The 27,246-nt window shown below is 41.1% G+C and overlaps 1 protein-coding gene across 1 annotated transcript in view; it reads left to right on the forward strand.

The window, feature by feature from the left end:
• Positions 1–2,962: 2,962 nt before the first annotated feature.
• Positions 2,963–27,246, forward strand: part of LOC146521971 (uncharacterized) — a 73,756-nt gene continuing 49,472 nt past the window's right edge. Inside the window, exon 1 of the mRNA XM_085154114.1 lies at positions 2,963–4,192. Within this exon, the coding sequence (XP_085010240.1) occupies positions 2,966–4,192 (1,227 nt within the window). The 5' untranslated portion in view covers positions 2,963–2,965. The remainder of the gene's footprint in view (positions 4,193–27,246) is intronic.

Consider the following 27,246-nt stretch of genomic DNA (forward strand, 5'->3'; position numbering starts at 1 on the left):
TGCTTATCAACCTGCCTGTGAGCCTTTGTTTTTCCCTAAAAAGAAAAAAGAAGCTGGTAATTCCTCCTGTTCTTATTACAAAGTTTCCCATTTGAGCGTACTCACCGTTTAATATTAATGCTCTACTGTATATGGTGGTGGTATAGTGCTGAAGTGGTTTATATTAATATGTGATATCATATAAATGTCTCAGATCCAGACTCCCGTGTTTGCAAATGTGACGAGGAAGACATTAATAATGCTGAAAACACAATCCATAGACAAACTCCAATGCTCCTACTAATAATAATAAAGTTTAAGTTATTAACTTCCAGTCAGTGTTGGTGAAAAGTGGCCATTGTTACCTTTGCTGGATTAAGTCTTGTGCATCCAAACTCAACCACATTTTGTCAGGTTTGACGCGCACATGTGTGCAGCTGTGTGCGTGATTGCTCAGCATTGACGTGGATTTGTTTGTGAAGAGAGGAAGTTTGAACTGCTACACAGGAATTATCCTCTTCAACTCTGTTTGGCTTTCCATCCTAATGTGACCTTTAGGAGAATTCCCCATTAGCCAAAGGGAGGCACAGAGCACATTTTGTACAAAGGCCACTGTGAACGAAATGTAGCACCTACAGGGAGCCAAGGTGTCGCAGGAACCTCACTACAGACACCTTAAACAGTCAGATTGCTGCTATTGATTTCCATAGAAAACATTCATGGCGCTTGCACCCCACCTTTATACTGAATGAGACTGACTTTGCAAGATCCGCTCATATATTTGCAACGACTTTACCGCAGGACGTGAAATTCTGCAGTCATAACTATTATATTATCTTCTTTCTACTATTTGTTTGCCTAGTAGCCTATCCTCATATTAAAGAACGAGTGAAAACATTTGTGCTGATGTAAAAAAAAAATGTTTTGTTATGTTCTCTTAATTTAAATTTTTTTTTCATCCACAATCTCGTAGAGGCAATAAAGTGGAAGGTCATTTTGCTTTAACACATCTTCACCGCAGCTGAAAAGTCTTTGCCAGAAGTGGAGATAAGCAAAACAAGCCCGTTTTTATAATTCAAGGTAATAGCTTTTTCGCTTCATTTACATCAGAAAACAACAGTTAAGCAGGGAGTGTGTGTGCCAGTATTTTTCGGGGGGGGGGTGCGAGTCGTTTCAGAGTGCGTGCATGTTTCTGAGAAATATCCACTTAGAAAATAGAGGAGAGAGAAATAATTAAAACTTGAAGGAAAATTGCCATTATCATTGTTGTTTTTCTTCTTCGTGTTTTTTTTTTTTCTTGTTATGTTGTTTGGCAGTCAGAAGCTGCCTTGCTAAGCGTAAAGCAGATGAATGGGGTCTCTTTTTTTATGTTTTTTTCAAAAACAAGCAAAGTGTTAACAGCAGCAGATAGATGGGGAGAGAGTGCACTGATGTTTTGGGAAAATGAATGCCACTGTAAGTAGTAACTGATGAGGTGTCTACTTTTAGTAAAAAAGTGTGAAGTCTGTTTGATGTGTCCAAGAAATAATAAATCCAATTATATAGCACCTGAAAAGTTTTGTCGTGATGTGAAACATGAAAAGCACAACACTGTGCTTCCATGATATACAGAGTATATTTTAAGCTCTACACTACATTGGTAAAAGTATTCGATGGTCTGCCTTCACACGTTTATGAACCACAGCATCTAATATGATGTTGGCCCACCCTTCGGAGCTATTAAACTTCAGCTCTTCTGGGAAGGCTTTCCACAAGGTTTTGGAGTGTTTATGGGAATTTTTGATCGTTCTTTCAGGGCACATTTGTGAGGTCAGACACTGATGTTGGAGGAGAAGGCCTGGCTCACGGTCTCCACACTAATTCACCCCAAAGGTATTCTCTCGGATTGAGGTCAGGACTCTGTGCAGGCCAGTCAAGTACTTCCACACCAAACTCACTCGTCCATGTCTTTATGGACCTTGTGCACTGGTGTGCAGTCATGTTGGAACAGTAAGGGGCTATCCCCAGAAATTCTCGGTATGCTGAAGCGTTAAGTTCCTTTCACTGGAACTAAGGGGCAGAGCCCAACTGCTGAAAAGCAACCAGACTCCATGAGCCACACTCAAGCAAACTTAACACTTGGCACAATGCAAGTATCATCTCCTAGCAACCAGCAAACCCAGACTCGTCCTGGTTACATCATCCTGTTAGGATGCCTGGGTCGTTGAACCAGGGTTTTTGAGTTTATTATATTATTTATAATTTCTAGTCTTTGGGTTTTCGTTAGAGTCATGTCTTATGGTTTGTTTCTGTGTAATCCTTGGTTGCTGTCTCCCCTGTCTGCTATATCCCCGTGTCCAGTCGGTGTCTGTGTCTGCCCTGGTCCCACATCTCTGTTCCCTCTGTTGTAGTGCCTGCATGTGAGTCTGTGTCTTTTGTTCAGTCTGTGTTATGTGTTTCCTGTTTTACTTTGAAGGTCTCTGTCTTATCTCAGTGTGTTCAGTTTACGCTTCCTTGTCTCGTCAGTTCTGATTTGCCCCAGCTGTGTTTCCCTCCTGTTGTCCATTCCCTGATTGCTCCCTCTATGTATTTAAGCCCTGTGTTTCAGTTTGTCATTGTCGCGATCTACCGTTTATTTAGCTGTGTGTTTTTTCAGTCTGTTCGTGTAAGTTTAGTTTTGGTTATTCAGTTTTGTTGTTTTTTTAGTTTAACATTAAAGTTGTATTTAAGTTCACCTTTGGTTTCCTGAGTCTGCATTTTGGGTCCTTCATGTCACCACCCCGGCGTGCACACAGCCTCCACATAACAGAAGATCGCGACCAGAACATGGACCCCGCAGACTCTTTTCCCTCGGAGTTCAACGGCGAGATGAGGCGGATGGTGAGTCTGCTCGACCGCATTGCCCAGGCACAGGATTTACGGACTATGGCAGTCGGGCTAAGTGCAGTAGATGCCATCATTCATCATAACCCTCAGCTCTCTCAGTTTGCGAAGGTCACTAAGTTGGATGACACCATTACTGCCTGGAGAGAGCAAGTCAAGGCTGGTGAGCTTGCTCTCTCACTCACTACATCTTCCCAACCGCTGCCCCAGGACAACACACACTCTCCACCCGTCTCAATACTGCCACGGACTTCCTCTCCCTCCCCACACCAGCCGGGTCCTCGTTCGCCTGCCTTCTTCCTGGCGGCTATGTGGTCAGAGGATGAGGAGGAGGTCTCCTTTTCTCCACCGGTTCCTGTTTCCTCATCCCGAAGGAAACGGCGCTCAGGCCGCCGCCACTCCAGGACGGTTGCGCAATCTCCTGTCGGGGAAGACGGTGACTGTTTATTGCATGCTCCATTTGAGCATTCTGACTCTGGACATTCTAACATCACACCCACTTCATCTGTTGGTCCCGCTGGGGGTTCTGGAGAACCGCTCCAGCCGTCCTCAGTCTCCACTGGAGGGGCTGAGTGGCCCGTTCAGCTTTCTGTCTCCGCTGGAGGGTCCGAGGGACCGCTTCAGCTGCCTGTTCCCGCTGGAGGGTCTGAGGGGCCCGTCCAGCCTCCTGCCTCCGCTGGAGGGTCCGAGGGACCGCTTCAGCCGCCTGTTCCCGCTGGAGGGTCCGAGGGGCCCGTCCAGCCGCCTGTTCCCGCTGGAGGGTCCGAGGGGCCCGTCCAGCCGCCTGTTCCCGCTGGAGGGTCCGAGGGGCCCGTCCAGCCTCCTGCCTCCGCTGGAGGGTCCGAGGGACTGCTTCAGCTGCCTGTTCCCGCTGGAGGGTCCGAGGGACTGCTTCAGCTGCCTGTTCCCGCTGGAGGGTCTGAGGGGCCCGTCCAGCCTCCTGCCTCCGCTGGAGGGTCCGAGGGACTGCTTCAGCTGCCTGTTCCCGCGGGAGGGTCTGAGGGGCCCGTCCAGCCTCCTGCCTCCGCTGGAGGGTCCGAGGGGCCCGTCCAGCCTCCTGTTCCCGCTGGAGGGTCCGAGGGGCCCGTCCAGCGACCAGCGTCGCCTGCAGCGCCACCACCTGCGGCTCCCACGCCGTTCCCTGCAGCTTCGCCCTCGCCTGGTCCGGCCTCCGAGTCTTCGCCCTCGCCTGGTCCGGCCTCCGAGTCTTCGCCCTCGCCTGGTCCGGCCTCCGAGTCTTCGCCCTCGCCTGGTCCGGCCTCCGAGTCTTCGCCCTCGCCTGGTCCGGCTTCAGCTTCAGCCTCTGCATCGCCTGGTCCGGCCTCCGTGTCTTCGCCTTCGGCGTCGCCTGGTCCGGCCTCCGTGTCTTCGGCGTCGCCTGGTCCGGCCTCCGTGTCTTCGCCTTCGGCGTCGCCTGGTCCGGCCTCCGTGTCTTCGCCTTCGGCGTCGCCTGGTCCGGCCTCCGTGTCTTCGCCTTCGGCGTCGCCTGGTCCGGCCTCCGTGTCTTCGCCTTCGGCGTCGCCTGGTCCGGCCTCGCTCCATCTATCTTCGTCTGCGCCTGAGGTCCCCATGCCATCTGGTCCTGCTCGTCCTGCACGTCCTGCTCGTCCTGCTCGTCCTGCTCGTCCTGCCCGGCCTGCTCGGCGTGCACGTCCTGCCCGGCCTGCACGTCCACTTTCCGGGCCGATGACTGGACATCATTGCCGTCACGGACGGCCTCCTGAGCTGCTCGGTCGCCGCCGCCGGTGCCTCCCGCCCGGCCGGCCTCCTGAGCTGCTCGGTCGCCGCCGCCGGTGCCTCCCACCTGCCAGGCCCCCTGAACTGTCCTCTTGGCTCTTGGGCCGCCTGCCTCCGGGCCGCCCCCCTGAACTGCCCGGGTTTGGACTGTTGTGCCGTCAGCCTCCGGGCCGGCCTCCTGAACCTTTTCGAGACTGGTACCTGGGCCTCTGCGCCTTTCATGGGCTTTTTGTCTGTTTTCTTTTGGACTGTTGCTGGGCCGCAGTGCTGTTGTTTTGTTCTGTTTTGGGCTTTTGCTCCCTGTATTTTTTGTCTCTGGCTCCGTGTGTTTGTTTCATTTCGGTCCCTCCATCCTGTTCCCCCGCCGCCCTCCCTGGTTGGGTTGTTTTTCGTTTGGGTGTTTCGGGTTGGGCTGTCTGGGAGCCAGCCCTTTAGGGGGGGATACTGTTAGGATGCCTGGGTCGTTGAACCAGGGTTTTTGAGTTTATTATATTATTTATAATTTCTAGTCTTTGGGTTTTCGTTAGAGTCATGTCTTATGGTTTGTTTCTGTGTAATCCTTGGTTGCTGTCTCCCCTGTCTGCTATATCCCCGTGTCCAGTCGGTGTCTGTGTCTGCCCTGGTCCCACATCTCTGTTCCCTCTGTTGTAGTGCCTGCATGTGAGTCTGTGTCTTTTGTTCAGTCTGTGTTATGTGTTTCCTGTTTTACTTTGAAGGTCTCTGTCTTATCTCAGTGTGTTCAGTTTACGCTTCCTTGTCTCGTCAGTTCTGATTTGCCCCAGCTGTGTTTCCCTCCTGTTGTCCATTCCCTGATTGCTCCCTCTATGTATTTAAGCCCTGTGTTTCAGTTTGTCATTGTCGCGATCTACCGTTTATTTAGCTGTGTGTTTTTTCAGTCTGTTCGTGTAAGTTTAGTTTTCTCAGTTTTGTTGTTTTTTTTAGTTTAACATTAAAGTTGTATTTAAGTTCACCTTTGGTTTCCTGAGTCTGCATTTTGGGTCCTTCATGTCACCACCCCGGCGTGCACACAGCCTCCACATAACACATCCAGACTCATTAAGTTTGATGAACAGAATACCTTCTGCATCCTCTACTGCATTGGCTTTAATATTTTGCATTGTGGCCTCACAGATTACTCAAGCTAACAAGACTGTATACTCATTATCCAGTTCATACTTACTTTTGTTTGTTTCTTTGGATGAAAAATTTCTAATGTCATAAAACTTGCTAACATATCTCTTTTTTCTTTTTTACAGGAGTGGGTATACGTATAGTGGAAATTTAGGGTCGTGGTAGGTTCATAACCCCCTATATATAACATTGTAGGTTTTATTGTAATCTTTCATTTTTAAATTCTACAGTACTCAACAAACTTATTAGACCACCATGAACAAGTCATAATCAAGAAATCACAAATATTTTAGATTTCTGTCAAACACTTGTTTAAGACAGCCCAAACAAAGCCTAATATTATTAGTTAGTTAGTCAAAACTAATTTCACATTATTATATCAAAATTTGAGCCAGCACACTGGACTTCTCTAAAAAGTCAGGAATTAATCAAGCATAACATTCAACCACCGAAACTTTATTTTCTTTTTATTCAGGAATGCAACTAAAAAACTGTCATTTGGCTTTTTAATCAATAATAATAACATACTTTTTTGTAAAACGGAAAATTTGAAATTCATGGATAACAACAATAATTATATTTTAGCAATAAAAAAACATCTATTTAATTAAAGCGCTTGTGAAGACTGTTGATTAAACATTTCAGGAATTTAAAAATGATTTAGGACAGCTGTGGCATAAAGCTTAGATTGTATGTTGGCCTTATACATTTGCGCACGCTGTACATTATAATGTTTTGTTGTGACCTTTACCTAACGGACCCACAGATGTGAAATCTACTGCTGCAGAAATCTTGAGCCAGATACTCAAAGTCAAAGGTGATTATGAAACCAGCTCAAATGATGGATGTAAGACGAGTTTACTCAAGTTTTCTTCGTTACTGGGTAAGGTAGGCAAGATTAGGACTGTAATGAGGGACCCCACTCTGGTATTTAAGTCACTAAACTAACTTGGTTGCTTTAGGGTTGATATATTTTTTATATGGCAGGGTGATGCATGAGCAGTAGTCGTATTATGAATGCACACGTATCTGCATGAACTGGATGTGCTACATTTTCCTGCTTTTGTCAGCTTAAACTTCAGTCTCCCTTTGTACTTGAATCACCTTAATCAAAGACTATTGTCAAATGCACAATGGCAGTCACAGACATTCACACATAAACACGTCCTAACACCTGTTCATTATCATGTAGACTTCATATAAAATGGAACCACTTTAGCTACATCAGAACACAGTGTTAAGCAGTGGTGTGAATGTGCATGCCTCTGTACTTTTAAGAGGTACTCGCATGGAGCTGTGACTGGAATAGGTGTGTGATTGGATAACCTGTTCCAGCCAGACGGGGGGAGGGAGAGATAGAAAAAAGAAAAAGAGGGGAAACGAGAAAGTACGCTGGATGGAGAAAGAGGAAAAAGTTAAAGAAGTGAAAAGTAGATCTGATGTTTCAAGGCCATGTTTGACCATGCTGAGCACATGATATATGCATCCAATTTTTACATATATAATTTATTTGCATAAGATCTGTAGAGGTTTGTAGGGCCTTTACCTTACAATATAAAGTGCCTTGAGACCACTGCTGTTGTGATATAAGTTGATATACAGTGAATCTATAAACTTTCCATAATAATGCATAACCATGTATAACACGACTTTTTTTAGAGTTGTATTAGCAACATGCTTTTTTTTTGTTATTGTTATAAATTTTAGTTTTTCATAGGCTATGCTAAAATTAGCAATAGTGTAAACACATAGCATTTCTTTCTCCTTGCTACTTGAATGAATGATGCGAAAGACACAGAATAGCATCTATTTTTTGAATGCAAAAAGGTGCAATCCCATGGAGGGGGTACAGTAAGATTTCCTGAAGATTTCCACATTTATTGCTTTTTTATTTTATTTTACCAAGACCCTTTATAAATGGAAAGCAAAAGTGAGCAGCACTCCTTGTTTTTAACATTAAGAATATATACAATATAAGAGGCCTGATCAAAAATGTAGAACACAGATATTTACAGTGCAGTTTATAAATGGTGATATTTTTATGACGACAACATGCGTCTGTATGCATGGTGTGAAGCATGCACAGTCTCACATGCTCATTTGTTTTCTATGTTAGGACTCAACAATGCTTGTTTGGTTTTTTTTGCATTTTTAAATTGCTTGTAGATCATTCCAGGATTTAAACTGTAATGCACATTGATAGGTTTAAGAATTTACCTTAGAGTTTATGCATGTACTGCGATACTGGATATAGGCTTTGATAATAAATGTTTATATTGACCTCAAATTCTTCTAGCTCTCCATTTTATTCTTGACTTATTTCTTGTTTGCACACCGAGGGTCAGAGGAATAGGATTTTGCACAGTCCTGTGCACAATATAAGCACAGTCTGGATTCTTGATCTTTCAAAGAGGAAGAAAGAGGAGATCAGTAACTTTACTGTGGTGTTTTAACATATACCTCTATTTCAGAAGAATAAGTAAAAGAAAAACGAATACAAGATTCAGTTACAGTCCTGATAAAATATAAATTAATTTTAAGGATGTGCACTATAGTCGTAGTCTGTGTTTACAATTGCATTACAGTGTATTTCATATGAGTAATGCAATGTTTTTTCCTTATCTGATAAAACTAGCTCTTTCATTTACCATATGATTTATTTGTTTCATTTGATTTATTTTGCTCACCTACATACACCCGGCTCTCTCGCTGGGTCATATTTGCATCAGCCTCAGATGCTGCGTCGTACATCTGAGGTGCAACAGAAGCCTTTAACTGTGCTGCTATCTGGAGCAAGATTACATACAGTGAGTGAAGGTGTGAGACATGCCCTTAATCTATGTTAATATTAAAAGCCTGATAAATGTGAGAAGGGTCTCAAATGGGAGTTGGGATGATTAATACTGTTTTATTTATGGCAGTCATATTCTGTGGTGTCTGAAATATTGTCCCGAGTAGATTACGCCAGCGAAAGATGAAAAGCAGAGCTGCTGATCCAGTTACTTTAGTAGCTGTGCTTTAGTGTTTTTCGTTTTGTTTTTTTCTAGTAGTCATCCATGGGTATTTATCCTTTTTACGTGGACTATTTTGGCTGAAGAAAAGAGGCTATCAACAATGTTTGCTGTGCACCGCTTTGGGACGCAGGCTGACCTCCTTGTGTCTGTGGCGATCACTGGAGCTCTCCCTGACTGCTGAGCATGTTTCATCATCGGCACAATGCTTCTGTGAAAACATCTGGTCGAGAAATGATCCATCTCACCGTTGTCATCCATCTTTCTTCCTTCTGCTGCCCTGTCTCTTTCCATCTTTTCTACTTCATATACTGTTGTCACCACTGCTTAATTAGGGGTATCAGAGGTGGTATCTCTGATATGCCAGAGCTAAGCCAGGTTCTGCCTCCCTGTAGTGCCTCAGCAGTCCAAGTTGTGTAGTTTGAATATGTAGCTATGCACTAACAATGAAATGTCTTTTCCAACAGTTTTGCCCTCTGTTGCTTTTTAAAAACAGTTTTTCTGGAGAGTCCCTGGAGTCTTGCGTTATTGTATGAATAGATTTTTTTCTTTTTCCTTTCTTTTTTTTTTAGATTGGTGACGTTGGCTGGCAACACAACAATTGACTCAGCTGGCAAACCCTCTTTTTTGTTTTCAAACAAAGAGAAGAGGAACATTGCCAAACGTATTAGCAGTATCCACACTTGCACTGAGAAATGGTGTGTAGGCAAAGTTATGCGCTGATAGCTCTGACAATCAAGACTTGTTTAAAACTTGGATGAGATAACTCAGAAGACATACAATCACAGTTGTGGGAGTTAAGCTGCAAAATGATTGCAGCATTCTCACCTGAGGCATATTTGTATTGTTGCATGTTGAATTGTTGTTACAGCCCACCTACCTATCACCCACTTTTATTTTTTAATCGCACAACTACCGCAGGCTTTCCAGTGATATCCCATAATGCTTTGTATACTATTCTGTAGTCCTGCTTTATCTATATGATCCATTTTGGCAGAAGGGTTTTGTCCCAAGCTCAAGACTGGCTCTTCAGCGTAAACAAAGTACACCAGTTCGCATGTAGCTGTCAACCAACAGCTGTGTTCTGTCATCACTTAAGATTCTTCACTCCCTCTGCAATTAACGTGACAAGTAAAGTACACTTGCTAATCATGTCATTTACATATTGTCATGATTGCCATGATTTTGCTAAGATAACATCATGCGATGCTTTGCTTGCACTTGTATTTGTTTCTGCACTCACTCCTTGCACTCGTGCTTTTAGATGCACTATTCATCTGCTTTTAACATGGTAACTTTTAGGATCAAGAAAACATCCACAACTTCAAACTGAGCATCAAAATGGGGAAGAAAGTTGATTTAAGTTACTTTTAAAGTGGCGTGGTTGTTGGTGCCAGTTTTTCAGAAACTGCTGACGTGCTGGGAATTTCTGGGAACCGTTTACAGAGAATGGTCTGAAAAAGATCCAGTTAGCAGTAGCTCACTGGTACCAACGGAGCATTGTCTAAACACCACAGAGTATTGTTGGTGACCACTTTATGACCACAGTGTGCCCATCTTCTGATGGCTGTTTCCAGCAGGATAAAGCATCAAGTCACAAAGTTCAAATCATATCAAACTGGTTTCTTGAACATTTGAGTTTACGGTACTCGAACAACCTCCGCAGTCACCAATAGAGCGTGTGATGCTGTCATGTCAGTACATACAAAGATTTCTGAGCAATGTTTCCAGTAACTTGTTGAATGCTGATCCAACCTAGTCCTAGCAAAGTGTACCTAAGATAGGATCTAGTGACTCTATACTGAATCTGTCCTATAGTCTAATCAAATAGTTTCTTCGTTTGTTGGTTGGGTTTTGTTTTTTTGTCTATGCAGTCCCTGCTGTAAGCGGCCAGTTTGCAGCCAGTAAAGAAAAAAACAGACATAGCCTAACCAGAGTTTATTTTCCCTTCTGTCTAAATATTCAGATTTATTGACTATTTAGTTCCGTTCAAGCTGAGACAATCACAGGAGATCATTCGGTGAACAAAATCTATGGAGAAAGCAAAAGACTAGGGCTGTCAGCGTTAATCTCGTTAAAATGACGTTAACGCCATAACCTGCATTAACGCGGATCGCCCTGTGCGTGGGGCTGCACGGCGTCAATGCGTTAGCACAGTTAACTTGTTAACAAGCTAACCGAGCTAACTGTATCACCCCACACACGGGGGGATCCGCGTTAACTCGCTAACAGAGATTTGCTGCGTTATGCGGGTTATGGCGTTAACGTCATTTTAACGAGATTAATGCTGACAGCACTACAAAAGACATGAGAAGTAAAACAGGTAGGTTTCTATAGGTGAACCTGCAGATGCTCAGCAGGTTGGACATGCCTAGAACATTTCATCTGCCTTGGAGGCTTCCTTTTCAAATGTCCAAACCACCTCAACTGGGTGGATTTGAAACAGAGGAGCAGTGGTTATACTCTGAACCCCAACAGAATGACGAAAATGTTAAACCTATCACATTTCCACCACCTGTATCTCGCTTCTTTTGGTCACTATCCAGAGTTCATGGCCAAAGATGAGGGGAGAAGCTTAAGTGTACCAGCAGAACATCAACTTTGCTTTTGGATTTTCCTTCATGGTGTATATTTCAATCACTGCAACATCATCCGCAATACTGCAGACTGTCCCCTCACTCGTACTTGAACTCCTCTTGAACCAGCAACTGATCTCTTACCCAGAGTGGGGACTCCACACTTTTCCAGGTAAGATCTATGAAGAAGGAGAACATCCACTAAAAGCAGAAACTAGATACTGACACCAGCAAACTCAGTAATGGCTCTCTTTCACAGCATGTCTGTTGTCCTGTCTTCCTTCTCTCACTCCAACTGGTCGCAGCAGATGGCCCCGCCCCTCCCTGAGCCTAGTTCTGCAGGAGGTTTCTTACTGTTAAAAGGGAGTTTTCCTTCCCACTGTCGCCAAAGTGCTTGCTCATAGGGTCTATCTTTCACTATAAAGTGCCTTGAGACAACTGTTGTTGTGATTTGGCGCTATATAAATAAAACTGGATTGAACTGAATCTTTTTAGGCTCATTGCAACATAGTCATACACAGTTTTGAAACTGCTGCTTCCAAATGACTAATAAAGCTGCTCTGTTTAAAAGTCGAATCTTTCATTAAATTTTTAATTTTGATTTGACCCCTCGTGATGTGCTGCTGTGTCTGGGATGAAACAGGTAATATGGGGTTTTTTGATCACTCATTTGGTGCTTTAATGAAACTTTATCACACTCTTATTACTAACTTCTGAAATACCCATCTTCTTATCTGAAGAAAAAAACATTTTCTGTTGTTTTTTTTTCTTCCATGCAGTGTCTGTCTCTCTCTCTCTTATGAGTTTACTGACTTTCATTTCTTCCTGTCTATTTGAGCAAGGTTTATATTTAGAAAAAGCATAAAGTCTACACTGTTCCAAAAAATAGTGATGTCAAAGTATCTAACTGTATATTTTACAGTTTTTTTCTGTCTTTCTAGAATATCATTAAATTTACATAAGTAGACTGTGATTTTACATGTCAAAGGTAAAATAACATTTGAATTATAATTTTGCTGAAAATTTCATGTCATCGAGGTCTGATTCAATAATTCAGAGGTAACAAGTGAAAATATAATTAATAGGAATAAAAACTAAAAGAAACATATAAAACATTGCACGGCCACACTGTGCTAATTATATATTTTAAAAAATAAATGTAGAGGTAGGAATTGCAATTAATATAAATCTCAAAGTGTTCACAACATTACCATTTTTTTAAGATGTTTTTTTAACAGTCTAGTTTGTTAAGCTGCAGGCTTCACCTGACATGAACCTTATGCTATTTCTTAACTTATTAGCAATTCCCATTCTGTTACTCACATTTGTCAAGTTGAAAGGGGAATTGCAATATTTTAAAGTTTTCTATTTATACAGCTGCATCTTCACATCACTTGTACGTGATATATTAAAACAACGAACTAGAGTGCATGCGCTTCTTACTTCAAATATGAATTATTAACCTCCTAGGACATTTTGGGTTATTTAGACCAAAATATTCAATTTTGCTCTACATGGGCCTGATATCCACTTACGAGGACATTATACGGCTACTGTTCTATCAAAATTTGAAACAAATATCCTCATATGTGGCTCTTATTTTTATCAAAAACAAAAATAAGGGAAAAAAAATTATTTGTTTTTACATTCATCGGGTCCCAATCAGCCCAAATATCAAAGAGAAATTAAAAATGCATGTTGTGGAAGAGTTCGGGTTTTAGGAGGTTAAATCAACCCTTTTCTCACACTAATTAACTCACACTTTTATTGCAGCAACAACTTCTAGATAATTGTGTGGGGTGTCCGTGATCACATGCTAAATTTAATATGCAAATCAGATCAAAACTGTTTTTCTTTATGATGTGTATTTGAATTAAATGATTTTATGCCCATAATTACTATATTGTCATTAATTGTAGCCTGTTTGCATTATTAGAGTTAGAGGCAGATTTTATTGTTTTATTTATCCTGCTTTGAGTAACACTGGTCAAAGGTATGAAAATACAAATTTAATTACAAATGAAATTCTAAGAATCAGGCATACCATGAATCATCTGAAATTTTTTGGGTGTATTCCTTGAGTTGGCACAACAATGCTGTGGTCCCACGATAGTTGTTTTTTATGGAAATGGTTCTGGTTTTTGATTGTGGTATTTAAGAGGAAAAAACCCAGACCCAAAAAAGCTGCATTTGTGCATTCTATAAAATTATGATATAAAAACCTTATAACAGAATGTGTTCTGATAAAAAAAAAAAGACTGTCTTGTGATACACGAATAATTAGTGTTTAATTGGATGTAATATAAAAAAGGAAAAACACAACTGTAAAAAAAAAAAAAAAGATTATATAATATTGTCTAAAATGCTGTCATACAATTGAATTGTGACAGGTATTGCATTACTTGTTTAGGAATTACAGTGGTCCCTCACTATAACCAGTTCAGCTTTCTAGGTCTTATTGTTTTGCAGATTTTTTTTGTGTACAATTTTCCATGTTTTTTTTGTTTTGTTTTTTACAGCGCATGTATGTGTTCTGCGTCCTGATTGGCTTGGTCCTGATTCTGTAATACTGGACTTATTTTTCTATGAAGGTTTGAACTTTGAGAGTGTTTAAACAAGAGAGAAAAGTGTGAATATGTTCATGCCTGTCTGAGAAAAGTGTATAAAGTGTGTAGTGAGGGGTTTTACAGCCTTGAAATATGTATAATAATCGTAAAAAATAAAGTTGGCTACTTCACAGATTTCACCTATCGCGGGTTATTTTTAGAACTTAACTCCTGTGATAAACGAGGGACCACTGTACAGCTATTTTCATACTTAACCCTTCATTTTCAGAAGCTCAAAAGTGTTTTGACAAACCAACACAGTCTTTAACTTAGAAACTGATTTTAATATGTGCTGTTCTTTGCAGCTTGGTTTCTTCAGTTTTTAGACTTGTGCAGGCTCTTTTAGATTGATTGGCCTTTAGTTCTTGAGTGATTTTGAGCTTGTTGTAAACTCTCTGTATGAAGGCGTCTCTTGGTTGTCTCTGATAGTGGTACATTTACGGGCTCGAGAGTGTTCATTGTTTCAGTTAGATGTTGTGAAGCTGGTTGTTTTTAACCATTGAAATTATTCTGCGATCATCCACTTTAGTTGGTTAGTTACAAGTGCATTCATTCTTTTTAATGCTGCACAAGATTATCTATTTGGTGACTCTTAACACTGATCTTTCATCTGCTGAATGAAAGATCTGGAGTTATTTGCCACGGAATAACGAGGACATAGACCTCAGGTTGGCTATGAAACTGCTTGTCCAGTCACTTCTGTGCTTCTGAAAATGGAGGACTGTGTATAAAAACGCCTCAAATTCCTAAACAGCTAACTCAATACTATTGTTTTAAACCCCTTGAATTAAAGCAGAGAGTCTGCACTTCTATTATATCTTGTTTTTTTTTTTTCAATGAAAATTTACTGTGGTGCTGTACGGAGGCAAAATTGCACATAATAGAGTGTCGCTGTCCAAAAATGAGCTGGGACTGGAATGTTTAACCTTTGAGCCCCATCCATCTTCAGTCACAGCAAGTTTTTCCACTTTGCATTGCCACAACACATCACTGCTTTTTGTAACACTAAGTCATTTAACGCTCTCAGACTCAGAGAGGAATATTTATAGATTTATGGCAGCACCAGTCATCGTGTTGTGCTTTAATTACACACCTTCCATTTCCTCCGTGTGATTAATTTCTTCCTTAATTTAAATGTTGTCGGTGTTCGTTAGCTACAATCAGAGCACTCTGCCTGTAGTAGCTACAACTTGTAATAAAATACTAATTATCTTATTGATTTCCATGTCATGTCATGTCATGTATTTACACTTTTCTTTGGCTGCTGGTGAAAAACACAAGAACATTAAAATGGGATTTGTAAAGGGGAGTTATTTACTTCAAAGTTGGGACCATTGTTCCCTATAGCCCGTGGGGCTTGTTATAGGAGGAATATGTTAAAAGTCTCCTCAAACTCTAGGATAAATTTGAATAAGTCCACGCTTTGAAGTGGCAGTTGTAGCAGGGATAAATCTTGGGCATTGGAAGCTGTCAAAGTCGACAGTGAATGCGATAATGAGGCGTTTTGGCAATGCACACCGCTTTCTGTCCTCCAACAAGTGATCAGCATCAGCGTGTGTCACACATAACGCATGCATGAACACACAGTCGCAAAGGTAAAAAGGGCAACAAGGTTAATGTGGGAGGAAAAAAACTGATTAAGAAGCGCTGAAGACACAAATGGCATTACTGCCTCGCAACTTCTTTACCCTCAGCGGGACACTTTTTTTTTTTTTGGCTCGTGAATGGCCCTTCCTCTATCACAATGTCTAAAACCACACCAAATATGGAGATATTCTCACCTCCTTGTTGATTATTTTAATCGAATCCCGACTCTCTGGGATTTCACAGAGGCTTATCAGGCGGCAGGCTGGCTGGGAATCCGTCTTGCTTGGTGAGGTGTAGAGTCCCAGGGACACAACACCTTTCTGAAGCGCCACACAAAAGCCCCCAAGCGCTGCTGAGAGTGGCAGATATCATTGCACCCTGCAGCGCCACAATCATAAATACATACATTTAGTAAAAAATACAAGGGACTTTGCTGTTGGGCAGATCATGACGCTGCCAATCCTGTGAAAATGCATGACTAAAGGGGAGTAAAAATAACCAAGGTTATGGAAATGGAAAAAAATAAAAAAAGCTGTCAACAGAAAATATATAAATACGGGTTCTTTTTTCCTATAATCTTCAAGTTTTTCACTGTATTTTTAGTTCTGTGTAAGATGGCCGGTCAGTGAAGGAAGGCTCTTAATCTGAGCAGCAGCACTTATATAAACCAAAATATTGTTTTACTGGCTCATTCAGAGTTTCTTTGCAGTCTAAAGCAGTCAGAAAGGAATAATGTACACAGACAAGCAGACACTATAGGCTGTCTGTAGACAGCTAAAAGGAGGAGGTGAATTTTGCTGAGATGCGGAAGCAGAGAATGGGACACAGTGAGTAATTGAAAACATCCCAGACAGGATGTGGTTACAAGGGAGATAGATTACATTGTGTTGAAAAGGATGTGAAGGAAACTAATGAGTCAGTATTTCAGTAATTGTCCTCAGCTAAGAATAAGCATCGACTTAGACAAGTCTGAGACAGTGTGCTTCTCTTTAGACAGCATTTAGATTCCTATGTCACCATACCCTAATTGCAAGGTGACCGTTCTATTTGAGAAACCAGACAGTGACGCCAAACTTGGTGCAGCTTTTAATGAGCTGCGCTGCTGTAAACAAGCTTTCATGCTTTTCACTGGCAATTACAATAAAAGAAAGAACCTTAAGGCATATTTTAATCCTTCTTTTTTATTATTCTCTAACTGATGTTGTTTGTTTCTGCTGCTCCTGTGTGCAAGTTAATCAAAAGTAAGAATAGTTTAAGTACACTAGCTTTAGCTCAGTCGTAAATTAATGCTTTGAACGCAAATCTGTTAAATGAAGGTATTAGAAGTGCAACACACACAGAATGTGTCACCTAGCATTGTGTTTCATGTGTCAGCTGACATGCAAAGATGGGATTAAATGTTTCAGTTAGACACAAGAAGGAAGTCAGAGTTGCCGGGACTTTCAGACTTGGGGAGCAGAACTAGCATCTCTGTTCCCACATTAACACCAGACACCAATTTGTCTTGTCTTCGCCTTGCATGGAATTAATGGCTGCAAGTTTTTTGATGCATGTGAAACGGCATTGAAGAGATGATGTAATAGAGGATTGTCATCTATTTTTTTAGCCTTATTTCCATCTAGCAGCTTTTCACTGAGCGAGCTGTGATAAACTACTCGCCCAGTAGCAAATTGCCGATAGTCACAGTTTTCAACTAGCTGGCCAACATAGTCAAGCATTCTTCAACTCTCTTAGGCAGTGTTCTTGCTATTTCTTAAAGATGTCTTCATGAATAGTTCTCCAGGCTTCTTGAAGGACAGTCAGAGCTCTTCTTTGAATGTTGGTAGTCTTTTGTTTAATTCTCTATCAAGATGATCCCCACTCCTTCAATAATGTTAAGGCCTGAACTCTGGGGAGGCCTATCCATGACTCATACTGTCCCATTGTGTGTTAGAATATCCAGCTATGGTTTGACTGCATTGGCAATGTTTTGGGGATCATTGGCTGAAACGCAACCACAAAACTTCACATTTTAATCTTCATTTATCTTTTCATGAAATCCATTGCTGGTTCTTCTTTAATTTGGCATATCGCAGCTTTCCCCCCCTTTCAGTGAGGCTAAATGGATTAGCTGAACGGTCAGATGCACCTCTCAAGTCCTGTGTCAGCCCTTTGCTGGATTTTTTTCCTACATGTCTTAAGAAAATGACTTTCTGATACTATTCACCCGCTGTAGATTGAAAATGAACAGTAGAAGTAGCAATGTCAAGACTTTTACACAGTACTATATGAAAATGCATTATTTTCCATTGATAACAATTGTCATACATAGTCAAACATACCACAATAATCTGCTCACCAGCAGCAGAAAGTCTTGTTTGAATAAGTTTAGCTTCTTCCAGCAATGAGTCCAAGAGAAATCATAAAAAGACATGTTTTTTAAAAAAGAGGGAAAAAGCTGGGACTCTGCAGGCCAAATCAATTGATTTTTATGATACCAGAGAGACAGATGAAGGAATGTGTGCCGAGGATGTAGATACTGATGAATTGCACGGCCAAGTGGATTTCCACAACACCTGACAAGATCACGACTCGAGATTCACCACTTCCAATCCCCAGCAGGTGAAAGAAATTGGTGAGGCTAGAAAAATTGTCCAGTGGTCAAAATGAAGAGATAAATCAGAGTGTGAAACCATTCTAATAATGAGAACTGGTTAAATATTATTGGCTGCGAGCAGAAGCCATTAAATGTCTGATGTCCTAACATGACAAATGAAATACTGTGAAATACAGCTGCTACCTGCTGTCATAACCCTGTTAACACATCCTATCACAGGTTTCTCTTGCACAAACAACCACTTGGAGAAGCTGTAAAGTCTTCAAGAATTTTCCCTCTTTTTTCTCTCAAACCACAAAGAGATTCTTGTTTAAGAAGAAGAACGACATGGTCCTTACTTCAAAAGGTCAAGGACAGCCTCAACGGCCAATCATCCCAGTCAGACGAACAAAATTGCAGCCCAGACATGGAATAGACATAAATGTAATGGTTAGCTGACCATACTGTGTACTGTAATCTAACCCATCCAGGTCGGAAAGTTTTCTGCCACGTATACTTCCAGCATGAACTCCAGGAACTCCGAAAGGACCCAAAACCAATCAAAGTCACTGTATTAACTAAGGTGAAGTTTTCAGGCACCTTTTGAAACATTAGCGAATTAGCCATTCAAAGTGTATGCAAAGGTCAACACTGGTCAGGAAGAGAGCGGTCAGCATATAGCGTGATTCATGACTATCATTTGTATTTGAAAAATTAATAGAGGCTGCCTAGATAAATCATCATCCGGACTATCCTTTGACAAAAATCACAAAACCGCCATATTCTCCTGTGCCCTTTGAATGGAGACACATGCTGACTGCAAGGTCAAGATGAATGAGGGAAACCTAAGCACTTCTCAGTGAAAAAAAGAGGGCACAGAGGTGGTGTGTGTATCGCTCAATAATGACATTTAATATCGACCACTTGTTGTGGTTCTGAATAGGCCTCTCCTGAACCGGGCCTTAAAGAAAAGGAGAGATGTGTACTCTTTTACTCACTTAACCCACAAGAATGAAAAAAATCTCACAACATAATGTGGCTGCAAAAAAGCGACTCTACTGCTGAAACAGTATATTGGCTGTATAAACTATATATTAAAAATCCACTATTTTTAGTATATATTTTCTGTCCTGCGCAGTTCTGATGGTTTAGGGTTTAGGACAGCTGTCCTGCACACTTGCTGAGAGAGCAAAACTACAGAAGCTGCAAAACACGGGTTTTTTAAACAGCACAGATGTGCTAGAGGCTTTTTATGCCCAATGCTGCAAATCACGGCGAGGGAAAGCTTCCATTGTAACAAAACGCACATAATGTTCCATGCAGTAGCAGCCAAAGAGCAACGTCCAGCTCAATAACTGCTGTGTAACGTGTGATTCCTCTGTTATCCAAAGTGAAAGAAAAAGTTCTCGGCCTTGACACCAGATTAAACTTCAGCAGTGTTGATGCTAAGATTAAATTCATTGCAGTCTTTTTAGTGCTGGATGATGTTTGATTGCCCTTTAAAATATTGGAACAGCTGGAGAATTGCTTGGATTATCTTGCCTACCACCTGCAAAGTTGGAAACGTTCCTGGCAAGATAAGATGAAGTGTCCTGCAAGTTTTTTTCTTTGCTTTTTTTGTAACCACTTAAATGTGTTTTTACACCATGGACTGCAGGACAAAACAAAGAACATGCCAAATAATCATTAATAAGTGCAAGCACACACATACTTGCTAATGTGCACCTGCAGCCTGTCTAAAAACATATGCACAAGTGCCCTTGCACATGAATATGTTCATATTTATCTCTGTCTCTTTCTCCCTCGCTCTTCCTGTGTTTCTAAAATAGGAATATCAGTGATGAGCAGTGCAGCTGGAGACAATAAACTGGTAGAAGAACCAATTACCAGCAGGTGACAAGCTGGTGGTTCAGGGCTTTCAGCATGTCATTATCTGCACATCGACATTTCCAAGAGTCCTGACAGGGCCATTTCTGAGGCTGCCATGACGAGCCACCTTGATAAACCCTGGAAAGAAAAGGAGGGTGGCGGGGGAGGGGGGCACCCATTGCAACGTTTCTAAGTTCACTTACAGTTATACACTTTTTACTCACCTTCAGAATACAGTAATGCAAGCATAGTGTGGAGGGAAAAATCTTTCCACTTATTTCTAAGCATATGCACAGATATAAACTTTGCTAAAGTCTTTAGTCATCTCTTATTTCTTTATTTATTTTGCAGGGAAATAGTGACTAAGTGAGGTGATTTATTGCAAACTGCAAACATAGATGGAAATACAGTATATAAGGCAGAAATAGAGTTTATACTCGAATAACCTTGAAAGTTAATCTTTAGTATTACCATCTTTGTTATTTATCACAGCCTGAACTTAGGCTTTATTGTCATTCCTTTATGTAGTCTTCAGGAATAGTTCTCCAGGGTTCTTGAAGGACATTCAAAGCTCTTCTTCTGATGTTTGCTGCCTTTTTTTTCTGTTCTTTGTTAAGATGATCTCACACTGCTTCAGTGATGTTGAGGTCTGGGCTCTGGGGAGGCCACTCTATGGCAGGGAGTAGCAGATTCTCCGTTTCACTTCCTTAAGATTCAGAAGATTTGAAATTCAGACCATTTCTGATGAGGCTTCAGTGAACAGAAAAGGATCGACTGAAGGCAAAGATGCATCTCTCAGGTTTTTTTCTTTATAAGGACACAACTTTAACCCTATAATGCCCTTTTCTCATATTTGATACATGAGTTTCTGAGACCTCAACATGATCAATACTTGCCATAATTTCAAAATGTTATGGACAAAACTCTTTTTTTTGTCTAAAATTAACATTGTTGTTAACAAAACGTTGCCAGAAACACCCAATGTATGAAACGTGATACAAAAATATATAATAATTATATAATAAAATATATCATACATAATAACATGATATAGCAAAAAAAAAAAAAAAGTGGATTTTGTTATAAGGCTTTAAGGGTTCTGGTTATTTTTTAATAGGTTGGGTCTTACAGGGTATAGACATTGTTCAGTTGTTGTAGATATTTCTTTATGTTTTGTTCTCCATTTTTTCAGTTTCCTCAATTTTTTTTATGACACACTGCACACCATGCTAAGATATGCCAGGTTGTCCACTAATAACTCTGTGAATCACCTAATTAGATCAAAAATACTATTTCACTCCTGTCAATCTATGTTATCTTTGGCAGTTTTCATAGATTCAACTAAAGACACTGAAATAAATGATGTGTTTTTGCAACAGGCCGCTAGTAACAATGTACCTAAAGATACAATTTAAAATTAGTTTATTGATAAATTGTTCATTACATCTGTAGACAGAACAATGATTGATCCTGTGAGTTAGGTGCCTTTTTTTGCTTTCATACTTTTAAAAATTAAAAGACATTCTGGCTTCTAGGAAGCAAAATATAAGGAAATGAGGGGTGGCTCAAGACTTTTGCACAATAATGTATATACATAAAAATAATGCTCACCTCCTTTCACCTCCCCTGAGCTGATGAGCGTTTCAAAGAGTATTCCTTTTATATGTGAAATGGTAATTGTATTCTCTAATCTAATCCCATTAGAACCCTGTACCACCTCTGCAAACCGCCCTGAGGCAATTACACAAAATGTCAATGAATTAAGTAATAGCTTGGTGCCAAGCCAGGGGTGCTCACTGTTGATCACTGCTGTCAGAAGAAAAACGCCCCTGTCAACAGTAGCTTGCACACAGACACGCACATACACACAGACATGCAAAGTGTACAGTCACTGGTGTTTTTCCGAGAACCATTTAACCTCTCTGTAGGACACACACTCACACATTGCTGGCACTCTACCACCCATTTAACTCATTTCCAGGTCACACAAGTGCGCGCGCACACACACACACACAAAGAAGAATAAAATGCAGCAGGTGAAGCTGAGTGTGTGTTGCTCTTGGCTTGAAATGTGTCTTCTCCCAGCTTTGTGCTGACTTCACCTGTGTTACAGATAAGACCATACAGAAGGCAAAATATTCTCTGGACTTGTTTGGAAGCATGCACGAAATACAAATGTGGGCGATCTCTGTTTGTAACCACTGTATACAATAAAGCCTGGCGGCTATTGAGGCTACTTTACACGAGCATTTCCTCATAGATCATGCTTTCCTAAGCACTCAGCTGGATAAAGGAGGCTTTGTGTAAATGATAGAAGCGATTGTGGGGAGATGAATAGAGTTTGATTTAAAGTGTGCGTGCCACAGAATGTGATGATTCATCTTGGACTGGTAAAATGATCAAACTGAATAAAAATTAAAAGATATCGTGTAAGAGTGTCAAGTGCAGAGGGCTTGATTTATGATATGCAAAGTTTCTGTGAAGTGATTTTTGACCACCAGGAGGCAGAAAGTACTGATAGTATGATAAGTTATGCTAATATGCTTGTCTGAGTATGTCTCTCAGGCTTGCAAAATGTTTCTTCACTGGCCATCAGAATAAATTCAATTACATCACCAATGCCCACCTGAGTGGGCACTGAAAACCCACACTATTACTTTTTCATGAATGACTGAGTTTCTGAGTTTTCACCTATTAATCAACATAACGAAGATCGGGGTTTGGTTACAAGACAGGATTGGGGTCAAAGTTAAGGGTCAAAGTTTAGAGAAACTTTGCCTTTCAGTTTCTTCTCCTTCAAGCTGTTCCATTTAGGGCTAGATCATCTCCCTCCATCTGATCCTATCAGTACCATTGTACCAACCCTTTGCATGTCCTCCTTCACTGCATCCATGAACCTCCTCGGTGGACTTTTTCTTTTCTTGCTTGGCAGTTCCATGGGGCCAAAAACCAGTGTACTCCTAGTACCAATACCAAGCCTGGATAAATGGCACAGGGAAGTCCAAAGTCTTTGCTAAATCGAGCTTTATCGAAAGCAAACCTGTTTGCAAACCTTGTATTGTATTCTTTATTTCTTCATTTAATATAACACACTTTAGTTTGCAGTAGTTTATTGATTGGTTTGGATACATTGGTTCTATTTCTAAGCGCGCACATTTAGTTTACTTATGTATTCATACCAGCTTGTGAGTAATCTTTGTTTCTCTTATGTTTCTTACCTGCCATGATCCCATGGAGTTGCCAGACAAAAGGTGGTGGCCAGGGTTTAAAGCACTTACAGCGGTCTCTCATTTATTGCGGGAGTTATGTTCCAAAAATAAATAAATAAATAGGTGAAATCTGCAAAGTAGCCATCTTTATTTTTTACAATTATTATAGATGTTTTAAGGCTGTAAAACCCCTGACTACACACTTTATACACTTGTCTCAGACAGGCATGAACATTTTCACACTTTTCTCTCTTGTTTAAATACTCTCAAAGTTCAAACCTTCGTAGAAGGTCCAGTATTATAGAATGAAACCAAACGCACCTGCGGTTGCCTTTGACGGTTCAAAATGTTTCATCAACATTGTTGTGTTTGTTGGGGATAAAAACTTACAAACATACAGTACAGCACTTCAGAGTCACACTGCTAGAGATCGAAGATTTATGTAAATTTGACTAGTTGAACGCATTCTGTACTGGACAGGAGACACAGCACGAGATTGATTGACAACGGTCTACAGCCAGTCAGGACGCAAAACAACGAGTTTGCAGTTCTTCGCCTGAGTTTAGTTTTGTTTCTTTGACCTCTTTTATGAGTTCAACATTTATTACTTTTGCAAATATAATTTTGGGGGTTAAATAAAGGAAAACCCTATTTTTCTAATAGTTCCTGTGACAACTCCTGCTTTTTCAACCATCACACTCCTATTGAAGTCCTATGTTTTGCCAACCCATCCATCCACCCACCCAAACATTTACTGTGGCCAGCAGAGGGCACCGTATCAATAAAACAGTAATATGGTTGTTTTTAAAGGAGGACCGGGAACCCAAAATTTCCAGAACAAAATCTGAAAATCTTCAAACAATATGACTGGGGAAGATTTTCATTATTTATTTATATAAAATATCTCTTTTTAGTATAACAATTCTAAACATGAAATCCTATCGTTAATCACAGGATAGTTTTCAAGAGCTTTCACAACAACCAACAAAATTAGTCCACAGAATGAATTTGTCTTCTTTTAAAAAATATACTAAAGAAATCTGTCTTGTTTTTGTCTTGTTGAGTTGATCAGTTATATTGTGATGTATTTTAAGTGTAAATCCAGTTTCATTTTGAGTGTTTCCAGCTACTGCAAATGCAAAATTCTGTTTTGTTTCAACGTTTTTGGTTTTTTTCCTCACAGCATTATCAAAATTGTAGAAATACATCCAGAGACACGAGTTGCATTGCTGTAGTTCTCCTTTTAAGATTTTTGTGATGTGCTTTTGCGAGGTTCATGTGCTTATCCTCCTCAGGTGCAGTGGCTGTGCATAAACATTTGAGTTTCTGCCAGTTTACGGGTATAAAATCGAGTTAGTGGCTCTGTAGTGCGGGCGGAAATAAATAAATGCAACACCACTCTTAGAAAGCAGGAGTACTTTAGCGGTGAAGCTGTCACTATTCATGAAGGAACGATTGGGGCTAAGAGAAACAGAGAGGAAAAGAAAATAGCAAGCGGCGCAGATTCGAGTCACAAACTTTAGGAATTACTTTTCCGTCTTAATGTGGTAACAGAGTATCAGCTCACTCTGTGTTTATCTGTGAAATTGTCCCGCGAGCTTAAGTTTCCCCTTTTTTGTCACCTTTGTAATTCTGTGCTTAAAACCCGCATCTCGTTTTTATTGGGAGAACTACTCATTTATTTCTTTTTGATGAAGTGATGAAGGGTGTATTTGAATTTTACGGTCTGCTATATGTGTCACATGTATGTCGTTTACTGTATGCCAGTTTATCAACTTGATTTGTTTTGAAACTAAAATAACTAACAAATATTACATTATCAGTCAAATTCCTTGCTTTTCTGAAATTGGCTGAGGTGTGAGCATCAAATGCAATTAGGTGACTATCACAGTGACACTGAGGAGCCTTCAGCTTTCAGGACCCTCTTCTGTGGAACCAGTTTGTCACATTGTCCCACTTTTAAGATTGGGCTTAAAAGCTATGCCGCTGCAGTATAGCGCTCCTTACTACTGTGTACAGTGAGAATAAAAGGCTATTCTATTATATTTAATTCTAAACTTTAAAAAAAAACTTATAGTTGGAGCTGGATCAGGTGACCCTGAATCCTTCCTTAGTTACACTGCAATAGGACGAGGCTGCTGGGGGCTTCCCATGATGCACTGAGCGCTTCTTCTTCACTCACCTCTCCATGCTTTCATACACCACTCTGCGTGTAATCATTCCCCAAAGATGGCCGCCCCTCCCTGATCCTGGAAGTGTGTTTTTCCTTACCACTGTCACCGCGTCTTGTTCAAAGGGGGGTCTGATTGTTTGGGTTTTCACTTTAATATTTTAGTGACATAAACTTTGAGGCAACTGTTGTTGTGATTTGGCGCTATAAAATCAAAACTGAACTGAATTCAATGAGTTGCAATGACTGCAAACCAGGAATGATGAGAAAAATGGTATGTTTGGGCAAAAAAAATAAGTTTTGATTTTGCGTCTCCGCTGGATTGCTCGATCTAGGACGAGCATTTAATTTGCTTTCCTGGCTCATTTATTTCACTTCCTGGTCGTCAGCTAATTTTTTGGCCCTCGCAGCAGCAGAGGATTTGCTGTTTAGCGCCGTTGTTTATCATGCCTGCATATGCATCTTTGCCTTTTTTTTTTTTTTTTAACCACAGCAAAAATGCAGTGGAGCACAGATGATACCATTTCCTGCCCAGTGGCACCATCTGGCTGTAGAGGATTCCCTTAATTCTCTTTCTTATCCTTCCTGCTCACCTCCTGCTCGTTTCTCTCACCGTTCTCGAAATGCTTCCTCCCTGGTCTCTCTCTAGCTTCACAAACATCATTAGACAGCACTCACGGTGTGGTTCTAAGTCCATCTTCTGCGTTCTCCCTTTCTCCCTCGCCGCATGCCTCTCCCTCAGTATTCCTCCCCCTGCCTCGCTTTTCTCTTTCTCACCTCATCTCTCCGTTCGTCGCTGACAGCTCCGCTCCTGAGGAGCACTGAGGGGAGCAGAGAAAACAAAGATTTGGTTCAGTGGCTCTGATCTTGATTTTCTGCAGATTGGATGGAAGATTAGGAGGAGCTTTTATTCATACACCGCACAATCACTTCCCCTGCAACTGCAAACCATGACTGCAGACCACAGGGGTTGCAGCTATCAGCACAAATGTGCCATCTGTGACAAGGCGTCTCTACGTTTCCTACCTAAAACCATGACTAGTCGGGGAACACACTGTACCGAACACAGATCCCAAGAAGCCGGTACGAAATGCGAGACGGGAAAAAGAGTGAAACAAAGGCACAACGCGACTCACACAAGCCTGAAGTAAACTCTCACATCACAAGAGGAATGAATCAATTTTCCTGTAACATCTCTGTTTTGCTGAGCTTAGGCACCTTAATAGCGACAACATTTCATCCTTTTTATGGATCCAGCTGTTCATTTTGGTGCAACTTCAGCATCTATCCGTCAGCCCACAAAGGCAACGCAATGGTTAACACTCAGAGGGATTCATGAGCCCAGATCCTCCTGTTGAGAGCTTCTCACTGAGAAGATGAACTCGAGAAATAAAGAGAAGTCAGCAGTAATCTGGAGTTTTAAGGAGGTAAAGGCAGCGGAGGACACTGTCGTGACAAACCAGGATCGATGTGACCTGTGTTTCAGGTCATCAGCAGTTTTTTATTTCATAGTAAATACCCTAATGTCTAATTTTGCCCAAAAGTGCAACCAGTGTTGGTATTTTGTGCTGATCTCATGTGACGAGCGAATGCTTGAGAGGGCACGGCAAGTGTAAAACAGTGACCCTAGCAGTTAGGAGCCTCATTTCAGTTAAGCACCATCTTCCCAGTGCTTGATTATGCCTCTGTACTAGCTGTGCTTTACTCTCTACAGTACATTTGCTGGAAAGACTGGAACGTTTTACTTTACATTTTCCAGAGCGGCAAGTGGCAATAAAATCATGACAATTTCTCTTTTCTATTCGAGCAGGAACTGTGAAAATAACAGGAAAGAAAAGACAAAGCAGAGAAACCCGGCGCAGTCATCAGACAGAGCTCTCTGCCTCTCCTCTTTCATCTCTGTGGCATTACTTCTGCTTTGATTTCAGATTTTT

The sequence above is a fragment of the Neolamprologus multifasciatus genome, chromosome 3 (assembly GCF_963576455.1).
Source record: "Neolamprologus multifasciatus chromosome 3, fNeoMul1.2, whole genome shotgun sequence".
Lineage (NCBI taxonomy): Eukaryota > Metazoa > Chordata > Actinopteri > Cichliformes > Cichlidae > Neolamprologus > Neolamprologus multifasciatus.